The sequence below is a fragment of the Triticum aestivum genome, chromosome 3B, assembly GCF_018294505.1.
Source record: "Triticum aestivum cultivar Chinese Spring chromosome 3B, IWGSC CS RefSeq v2.1, whole genome shotgun sequence".
NCBI lineage: Eukaryota > Viridiplantae > Streptophyta > Magnoliopsida > Poales > Poaceae > Triticum > Triticum aestivum.
This window is the reverse complement of record NC_057801.1, coordinates 115,637,120-115,648,063: the sequence shown is the minus strand read 5'-3', so window position 1 is coordinate 115,648,063 and position 10,944 is coordinate 115,637,120. Positions and strand designations below refer to the sequence as shown.

At 48.0% G+C, this 10,944-nt stretch overlaps 1 protein-coding gene across 1 annotated transcript; it reads right to left on the bottom strand.

Annotated features, from left to right (window-relative positions):
* Window positions 1-6,230: 6,230 nt before the first annotated feature.
* LOC123068910 (uncharacterized) lies at window positions 6,231-7,749 on the bottom strand. Its single transcript, XM_044491605.1, has one exon. The coding sequence runs from the start codon at window positions 7,709-7,711 to the stop codon at window positions 6,590-6,592; it is 1,122 nt and encodes a 373-aa protein (XP_044347540.1). The 5' UTR covers window positions 7,712-7,749; the 3' UTR covers window positions 6,231-6,589.
* Window positions 7,750-10,944: the final 3,195 nt, after the last annotated feature.

Here is a 10,944-nt window from a genome sequence, read left to right as displayed (position 1 = left end):
TACATTAACTAGGGTTTATAGGCATTTTATGTGCATAATTCAAATTTGAAATACATGCACATGCTCCAATGCATATAAATTGGTTGAAAAATCAAATATTTGTCCTTGGGTGCATGCTTAGGTCCCATACAAGAAATGGGAATGAATTTCAAACACCAGGGCGTTGTTGATTGCCGGCAAAACCTTGAGATACCTGGTTTTAAAATTCTAGTAAATCCAAAACTCGTCTGAAATTCATGAAACTTGGCATGGTATCATGGAGCGGCATCAACATGTCGTGGTAAAAATTTTGTCCCATTTGGGGCAGCTTTGGGTATAAGCTTCTCACAAACCAGAGATTCTCACAACAAGCCTGGGGGTTTCGGTAGGGAACATGCCACCTTTGGGGATGAAACGATATCCGTTGCCTCTTATTGCTTTCAAAAAATTTCTACTGTCAGCATAGAACAAAAGGAGTGTTGTGTTAAGTTTTTGAATTTTTCGGGTCTCGTTTTGACATTTTTATACATTAACTCGGTTTTCTAGGCATTTTATGTGCATAATTCAAATTTTAAATACATGCACATGCTCCAGTGCATATAAATTGGTTGAAAAATCAAATATGTGTCCTAGGGTGCATGCTTAGGTCCCATGCAAGAAATGGGAATGAATTTCAAACACCAGGGCACTGTTTATTGCTGACAAAACATTGAGATACCTGGTTTTTAAATTCTAGTAAATCCAAAACTCGCCTAAAATTCATGAATCTTGGCATGGTATCTTGAAGCGGCATCAACATGTCGTGGTAAAATTTTGTCCCATTTGGGGCAGGCTTGGGTATAGGCTTCTCACAAACCAGAGCTTCTCACAAGAAGCCTGGTGGTTTCGGTAGGGAACGTGCCACCTTCGGGGACAAAATGATATCTGTTGCCTCTTATTGCTTTCAAAAAATTTCTTGTGTCAACATAGAATAACAGGAGTGTTGTGTTATGTTTTGGAATTTTGGGGGCTCATTCGGACATTTTTATACATTTACTGGGTTTTCTAGGAATTTTATGTGCATAATTCAAATTCTAAATACATGCACATGCTCTAGTGCATATAAATTGGTTGAAAAATCAAATATGTGTCCTTGGGTGCATGCTTAGGTCCCATGCAAGAAATGGGAATGAATTTCAAATACCAGGGCACTGTTGATTGCCGGCAAAACATTAAGATAACTGGTTTTTAAATTCTAGTAAATCCGAAACTCGTTTGAAATTCATGAAACTTGGAATGGTATCATGGAGCGGCATCAACATGTCGTGGTAAATTTTTTGTCCCATTTGGGGCAGCTTTGGGTATAAGCTTCTCAGAAACCAGAGCTTCTCACAACAAGCTTGGTGGTTTCGGTAGGGAACGTGCCACCTTTGGGGATCAAACGATGTCCGCTGCCTCTTATTGCTTTCAAAAAATTTCTAGTGTCAGCATAGAACACCATGAGTGTTGTGTTAAGTTTTGGAATTTTTCAGGGCTCATTTGGACATTTTTATACATTAACTGGGTTTTCTAGGCATTTTATGTCGATAATTCAAATTTGAAATACATGCACATGCTCCAGTGCATATAAATTGGTTGAAAAATCAAATCCGTGTCCTTCGTGCATGCTTAGGTCCCATGCAAGAAATGCGAATGAATTTCAAACACCAGGGCACTGTTGATTGCCGGCAAAACATCGAGATACTTTGTTTTTAAATTCTAGTAAATCCAAAACTTGTCTGAAATTCATGAAACTTGCATGCTATCATGGAATGGCACCTGACATGATGTGGTATTTTTCGTGTCCATTTTGAGAGAAGGCGCACTCGAATAACAGCCAACAATGGCATTTTGAAAAAATAGCTACCACTTTAATATCTCAAACATTTGTATAATTCAAACCATGTACGTTCTGTTAACCATTCACGTGACGCCACGTGTCTTGGTTTTAATGGCTATAGGAGGTGTCGTGCGGACAGCTACTTGACTGAACAGGAGGCGTGCGAGCGCAGTCCGGTGCGTAGGCTCACCGAGAGGCTCACTGGGAAGCGTGTGAGCTGTTCAATGCAGGATTTGTGCATCTCTTTAATGCAAACGGTTCAGATTGAATACAGATGAGCTGTTTAACCATGCCATGCTTCAGTTAAGCAGTAAAGTGGCAGAAAATAAACCAAAAAATATATGTGCTGCCACACGCCCCGTGTGTCGTGCGAGCAGGCGTGAGTTGACGGGACGCATGCGAGCAGTCTGACGCACAAGCATACCGGGAGGCGTGCATGCAGGTGTGTGTATTAACAGGGAGGCGTGTGAGTAGCTATGTGAAATGATGGTAGGAATGGCAGAAGTCCATCGCGCAGGCTCACCAGGAGGCGAGACAGCTTTTGACGGCAGCCTGCCTCGCTCCCACTTGTCCGTATTAATTGCGCGCCCGAGCCACCGGCCATAATAGGTAGCCACACCCCTGTTCCACAACGGTCACCAACGTCTAGACTCTGGAGGGTATGACGATGCCGCCGAAGCGCACCATCAGAGGGAGTGGCAACGCCGGGGCTGGTGAAGCACCCGCACAATGCGTGAAGCTGGGCACAGAGGTTTCCGTCACTACTGACAAGGTCTTGCGCGGGCAGCAGCACGACGTTGACTTTGTCGGCGCCATCGTGCCCCCCCCCCCCCCCGCCGGAGCCGGAGGTCAACAACAACTACGGCAACGATTGCGACTCCGACGGAAAATCAGTTAGTCATCTATATACCCATTTGTGCGGCAAACATATCATGTGTTTTCTGGAATACAAATCCTATGGTTATGTTCTCGCAGTCCATGAAATCAAAGTAATTAAGATGCGTTAGATGCACGTAGTGTATTGATTGTTTGAATGTTATCCGTATAGAGTTAGTGATTGATTGTTTGTTCTGCACAAATGATTTTCACTAATAATCTGACTAGGGTTAGCTTGCGTGCTAATAATTCGTGGCCAGATCTTGAAAATTGATTTTGAATGTCTTACATATATGTTTGTGCCTTTTTTTCTGCCTGATCTTGAGAATTGATTTTGAATGTCCTACTTGTTATGCCATTTTTTTTCTTTCAGATTGGTATGTACACAGGTGAGGCTCGGGCCAGCGCCACCACCGGATGTAGATCTTGGACCCGATTGTGCGGCCAGAAGCGCCCCCCTGGACCTGAGGAACCAGTACAATCTCCGGCGGACCGCATCAGCGATCTCCCGGACGTCATCCTTGGAGAGATCATCTCCCTTCTCCCCCCCAAGGATGGCTGCCGCACACAAGTCCTCATATCTCGGTGGCGCACTCTGTGGTGCACCGCGCCCCTTAATCTCGACTATCGTCAGCTATCTCTCGATGATTATTCTAAACTCCCCAGAGCCGTCATCTCCTCCCACCAGGGCTCCGTTCAACGCATCTGCATCCCGGCATACTACCTGCTGAAACATACCCTGCATGGTGGCCGCCTGGCTGACATCTCGTCAATTTGATAAACTCCAATAGCTAGAGTTCTACCATGACTATGATGTAACATACCATGAACCGATGTATCTGTGCCCTCACCACCGATGTCCATCTGGTGGTTTTCCCCCTCTCTCCACACCGCCACTGTCGGGGATATACCCCGCGGCGTAAACCGGCCGGAAGTATAACCCGGCCGGACTTGGCGGTTTATTTGAAGACCCCGCTGACACTTGGCGATTTACTGGCGACCCGCCCTGACCTGGCGGTTTACAAGCAACCTGCCTGGTCATTATGACTCACTGGTGACCCGGCGGGCGGGTCAGATGGATGACAAGGCCCAAGGCCCAGAAGGCCGGTTCATACTATGGTGGGCCGGTTTAAGAGGAAAGACGTGAGGAATATTTCCCTTACAAGGAGTTAAGACCCGGACTTGTATCCGGTTTATATTAGAAGGTAGACTAGTCCTAATCCTAATAGGACTCCACATGTAACCCGCCCCTCAAAATTATATAAGGAGGGGCAGGGCTCCCCAAAGAGGGACAAGAAAGAAGAAACAATCTCTAGGACTAGACACAAAGAGCCGGTTTACAGCGACTCCCTCGTGATGATAATGAGACCTAGCCACAAACAGCATGTAGGGCTATTACCGGATAATGTTTCTCGGGACCCGAAACTGTTTAAATCCTTGTCTTGTGTGTTGATCCGCCCTGCGTCTCTCGTCCCACTCAACCCCTCTCAAGCTACCACATAGATGCGTTGGCCTCACGACTAAGTCCTGACACTAAGGACATCTGCCGTGACAAAACCACGACAGTTGGCGCCCACCGTGGGGCTCGCGCACGATGGTGTTGAGTTCTTGAAGGGATTTTTTCCTAGGGTTCGAGAAGATCGCGGTTGGTTAGATGAAGAAAAGTTGGCACAGAGCAATCTCGCAGGATAACCCGGCATGAAATAACCTTGAATAGAAGCGGCAAATACATCGTTTTGTGATTAACTCTGGAACAGGCAGTACGAGGTTTGAGATTCAAAGAAGATAGGGTTCCGTGTGCGCAGTGGCGGAGGTAGAGGGTGGCCAGGGTGGGCCACGGCCCACCCTGAGATCTGAAAACAGCATTTATACCATAGGAGAAAAGCTAAAAAATAAAATAAAAAATCAAGTGTATATGTACAGTACACTGCTGGCCACCCTGGCCGAGTGGGCTAGTTCCGCCACTGCGTGTGCGTTGCCCTACGTGACTTGTTGATCCGCCTGTCCGAGTGAGGTTGATTTCCGCCGGAACGGCCGGTGCGATCAGGCGAAACCGAGACGGACTCAAAGTACTTCGTTGTTTTATTGCTGTTTCATACGGTGAGAGCCAGCGCACGTGAAGGAAATTGCATTGATAGCAGTCGACGTAAGCAGATTTGCTTCAAAGTTTCGAGGCTGCTACCCTGCAACTATCATTACACATTGTGTCAATCATCAAATCAGGAGCAGAACTCTAGGAGGAAGAATCAAATCAACCAGGTGCTGACGTACTTCTAAAAAAGAAAAAAGAGAGAGCGGTTGTCACGATTGATCCTCTGCATCCACAGTCGCGACGGCACTGACTGCATCATGATGATGGACGCCGCCTCCGTCGTGGTCGATAACCTGCGGCGTTTCGCCACAGCGCGCACTACCTTGTCCATCCTCGTACATCGCTTCTCCCTTGACCTGGCGCTGTTCCTCCCAGCTGTGCAGCCACCGCAGCTCCTCTCCAACCCGCTGGAGTCCCTGTCCTCACCGCTGCCGGTTCCTTTGACAAGCAGTTCTGGGAGAGTGAGATACTAAAGCCAGGGGCATACACGATTGGAAGCAGAATTTGTGATGGCAGCGGATATGGACCCAACGGACGCGGAGACGGAGTCTGACACGACGGAGACGGACAGCAGTGTGCCAGATCTCACTGACCAGGAAAAGGCGCTGTAGGCGCTCCATATCAATACATCATCTGCTGCAGAAAATTCTCAGAGCACGACCCCAAGTCCAAAATGCCAACCTCTACACCTGTTTCTTCAACTTGAACATAGCTTGGTCCTTCTATCCTCGCTTATGTTGGTCAGGTGCATGCGCATACATGGAAGATAAAAAAGACAAAGGAGCTCCACCACATTGTTTATTTGCACAAGTTTCAAGATTTGACAAATGCTAGGCCTAGCAGATGGTCATACGTGAAATCAATGGAACCAGAGTAGTACTACTAGCAGTACGGATTACTATTACAAATGCTCTTACGTCTGTATATTGCTTTCTTCATCAAAGGAAAAGTACAAGTCGGCCATCGGACCACCAACGCCAACCCGCCGCAGCTATCGCACCCTTCTACACCAACTGGATTGAGACCCGCCGTCGAGCCTGCCTTCATTGCCACTTTGGTTCACTTCACCCGCCTGCCTTCGTCACCGCTGCAGTTTGTTTTGTTTTAAGCCGGCCTCACCATCACGCACTGAGCCACTGAAGGGTCGACCCGCTGCTCCTTTGATGGCTTGCCGGGCCTGATTGCTGGCTCGCCGCGCCTGGTTCTTTTTGGATGCGTCCCGCGGGCGTGTTGGCTGACCAAAAGACTCCTGCGGTGGTGAGGGACAACGACAGCCTCGTTTATCTGGTCTACATACGGTTATACAAAGTGCACCCGAAGGCAGACTGCAAAACACTGGTGTTGTGGATACATTATATAGCACTGCTAGTACTACATGGAGATTAAAAGCTACTGCCGTTTCTTCATCTCATCAAGACAAATGAGTTTTTATGGACGGAATAAAAAAAAGCAATGAATCATTACGGTAGTCACAAAGGCCACATGGGGTGCTACTGCTACATCAGCTAGACGTACATGCAGGCAGTTTATTTTCTGACCAACTACGTCCAGCATTATCCACCATCAGTGGTAACCATCTCTCTACCTAATCTCTCCTTCTCTCCTTATATATATATATAGCGTTTCTGGTCGTACGTCGTCGGAAGTTTTGCAGAAAAGCCCCTCTGTTTTTGAGAATTCAACCCGCACTCCTACTTTAACTAGGTATCTGAGAAACGCTACGTTTTTGCAAAAACACCTCTGCATTAGTTACAATTCTACCTGTGATCCTTAATTAAACTGCTTCACCACCGGGCACCCCCGCGACTTATCCATTTGCCTTCTCCACCGCGGGCACAGGCCGCCGGCGACCACGCCGCAGGAGCCAAGGAAGGAATGATGCATCGCGGCGGAAAAAAGGAAGGAGGGAAGCGAGAAGGAGGCAGTGTCGGCCTACTGGTTTGCCAATGCTCGTGGCAGGGAGTCCCTCTCCTCTGCTTCGGGAGGCGGCTGAAGCGCTCAGGCTGCAGAGCTGCGGGCAGGGGCCGAAGGGTGGCGCGGGCGCTGGATGGGACTTGGTGCAGGTCTCCAGCAAGATGGGAATGGCATGGAGGGAGTCTAGACGCCGGTGGGTCCTTGGCCAGCGGCGCTCGGGCATCGGGCGGCCATGGCCTCTCTATGCAGAAAAATAGAAGACAGAGAGCTCTTAGAGAAAAGAAGCACCGGAAAGAGAAGAGAGATGAAGGAAGAAGGGGAGTCTGAAGATAAGGCGATGGTACATAGAAGAGCAAACGGAAGAGAAAACTGGGGGATTCACCCGAGCCGCCCCAGAATCCTTGGGCCACCGGCAGATGAGTAGCACCACCAGGCCGTCTCCCGCGCCTCCAGCTCCTGCGCATGCTGGCCAGCCGCCAGATCTGGCGAGCAACCGAGCCTCCACTGCGCACCGGCACCGCTGCCCCAGTCACCAGCCACTCACGGGCAGGGGCTCCACCACCACGGCATGGGGACTCCACCCCAGGCCCCTGTGCACCGACGAGCAGGCCATCGCCGCCCCAGCCGCAGCAGCAACTGCACGCATCGAAGCTCCGCCCCGCCTTTGGCAGACGGGAAGTGGATGTAGCCAGCCACCGCGGCCGCGGACTCCAGGAGTGGAGTGCATCGTCGAAAAAGCACGGGCGGCTGTTGGGGTGGAGCACGGCCAGGCGTCGATAGGAGCGAAGAACTTGGGGTAGGGCCGACGCGCGCCAAGCTGGTAGTGGACGCGCTGGATAGAGAAGAGGAGAGCAGCGCTGGTGGTGACGTGGATTGACGGAGAAGATGAGGAGGGACAGCGCTTGGTGGTGAGGTTGCAGGGGGAGGAAGACGGAGGCGGAGCAGCGCCGCGTGAGGACTGAAGAGGAATGGCGATGTGGATGGATAAGCATAGAAGGGGCACGCAGTGGGCACTCGGTGGGGATTTGGCTATTGCTCCATTTTTAATCATTTGTTGTTGCTAGATGTACAGACTGGAAGCTACCGGATGCTATGCGTGCTAACACCACCGATTAGAATATTTTTCGGTGCTCTCCGTTGGAATTATGTGAGATTGTTCATGGCGTTCTAACAAATGGTTATTCTGCTAACGTGTGTTCTCAGTGCCTTGTGATTGAACTCCTATTGCTCCCTCCACCCTCGTCACATTGGCACACTGTGATTATTTGACTGTACCGAGCTGGCACACTTGCACTCTGATGGCAACCGTTCCAACTCAGTAAACCATATGTTTATATTCATATGACTGTGATCTCCGAAATAAATTAAATATTATAGTTCATAGGAAAGGAGCAGAAACCTTGACTGAAATTCAATCTCTCCCAAATTTGGGTTGTAAACAGCCCTGCTTGATCAGTGAAAGTCCAGTTTCGCAAAAAAAATTAAAAAAGAGGATCCGAAACCTTGACTGGCTATAGAATTGGGTTGTACCTGTACTCAGAAAGGTTTGTAGAGTATGAAAATATATTTCAAGATGAAACAAATTATGATTATCAGTCATGGCAGTTGTAGGAACAACTAGAGTCAACTAGGTTTTGTAATGTTGGACTAAGGGTGGATCTTGCTCAGAGAAATCAAAAATTTGCGGCCCTCCGTGGGATAATATATCCAACATGTTCCCACTGTGCTTTGCAGGATTGTTCTTGGGAACATACCGAGCAGACCATATATTCGACAAATCTCTGAAGCGTACCGAGCAGGCCATATATTCAACCAGGTGCATGTCAAAACCATTTTTCGTAATCGTGGAGCCGAGTTTGGAGCTGAAATGTTTCCACATACAAAAAAAGTCAGAATTAATATATGATCTTGTAACTATGAACCTTCTTCTGTACAGGGATGTACACTACACACACGGCTATACAATTTGTTAGAAGACAATTCTTATACTCACTTTGCACCTCACCTTTTTTAGGAAGATTATAATCTGTTCTTTTGCACACATCACAATTTTTTGTATCGACCAGATAAATTTAAAGAGCAACCGAATTCTGATTTGGACATTTTTCTTCTTCTAAATAGACGATTCTAGATGCTAAACTAAACTTTTCTTGCTACGGAAGATCCTAAAAAGATGGAATTGAATGGAGCAAAAACAATAGGCTTCAGGCTAAGAACTCACCGGATTCCGGCGAAGGAGAAAGGAAGCAGGAAAAAGTTGAGAACCACGTATAAGCTTTAGATTAGCTCTCCCAAACCAGTGTCAGTTTTTTAGAAAAAAAAATCGATGTGGATGTGTATTGGCTAGAGGAGTGTGATATCTTTCTTTCCGGTTGCAACACATGGTTATATTTCTATCTATATCTATACCTAATAATAAAGGGATTAGTGTTTCTGTCCTTCTGTCCATCTTAAAACTACCCCTTAAGTTGTCATAAATTACTTACCAGGCCACCCATAAATGAGGAAAAAATGAATCGGTTTCCGTCCACAAAGCGACCGTTACCTTTGATTCAATTATGCTCAACCCCGCCACATAATATAAGGAGTCAAGCAGCCCACCGGATAGGGCATCTCTCTTCCACCTTGGAGACCCAGGTTTGATCCCCCCCTCCTACCCTTCAAGTGATATTCTGATGTAATCGGGGTATATATGAGGGACAATTTATTTTTCTCCCGTTGCAACGCACGGGCATTTAAAGATCTATCTGGGCGATGCTACACGTCCATTGGTGGATGATACGTCTCCAATGTATCTATAATTTTTTTATTATTCCATGCTATTATAACATCTGTTTTGGATGTTTTATATGCATTAATATGTTATTTTATATTATTTTTGGGATTAACTTATTAACCCAGAGCCCAGTGCCAGTTTATGTTTTTTCTTGTTTTTGAGTTATACAGAAAGAAATATCAAACGGGGTCCAAACAGAATAAAACTTTACGATAATTTTTTTCTAGAAGACACACGTAGGACTTGGAGACTAAGGCAGAAGAGTCCCGAGGCGACGACAAGGGTCCAGGGGGCGCCCCCTGCCTTGTGGGTCCCTCCGAGCTCCTCTAACCCTATTCTTCAGCCTATAAATTCCCATATATTCCCAAAGCATCAGAGGCATCCACGAAAATACTTTTCCGCCTGCCGCAACTTTCTGTTCCCGTGAGATCCCATCTTGGGGCCTTTTCCGGCGATCTGCCGGAAGGGGATTCGATCATGGAGGGCATCTACATCAACCCTATTGCCCTTCCGATGAAACGTGAGTAGTTTACCTCAGATGTACGGGTCCATAGCTATATTTACCTACTAATAAACCACGCATCGCTTCTGGTGGTACGTCATAAAAACAACCCTCGAAGTTGGCAATAATTACCCACCAATGCCACCCGTAAGTGGCAAAAACGATTCGTTTTTAATTTCTAATATCGCTCCAGGGTTCTGTTATTAAAGGTGGATACGATATAATAGCACCAATCCATGAGCAGCGCGATGGCTGAGGCAATGATGCTCCACACAGGAGACCAGGGTTCGATCCCTGGTTCTCACGCTTTTTCTCTTTCTTTTTACCAAGCGCAGTAATGGGTCGTGGTTTATCTACTACCACTATAAAAGGAAGAGACGGGCAGATCCAAACAATCACACCCATCCATCATCAAGATCTAATGGCCCTTAATTCTCCGGTGTTTAACGCTACCAACCACGCATTAAGCTAATCCATTGATCCCTAACCTGCCCCGCAGTTAAAAAACAAACCAGTTGCCCCGCACGACCGCACGACCTCCTCCTCCTGCGCCGTTTGCCTCCCCCATGACCTCCTCCTCCTGCGACATTCGCCTCCCGCAGCCGTGCCCTTCTCGCGGCCTCGCGCTGCCGTTAGCCATAGGAGCCGCCCCACTGCGCCCTTTGCCGCCTGCCGTGGCCGCGCCCTTTGCTGCCGCCTCGCGCCGCCGAAGCCACGGGATTCGTGGGTCGCCGCCTCCCCATTGCTAGAGGTGCCGCCGGCTGTCCCATCAATCAAGGGGATGAGCACGACATGGCTGCAGACGAGGGCTGCTAAATCGGCGCTGAGCCACTCAATGATCTCCTGCTGGAAACAGAGAGAAGAGGACGTCGAGAAGAATAGGACGGATCTGATCCCGCGGCCGCGCAATGAGCTTTCAGGATGAGAGCGGCGGGGAGGAGGGCGGT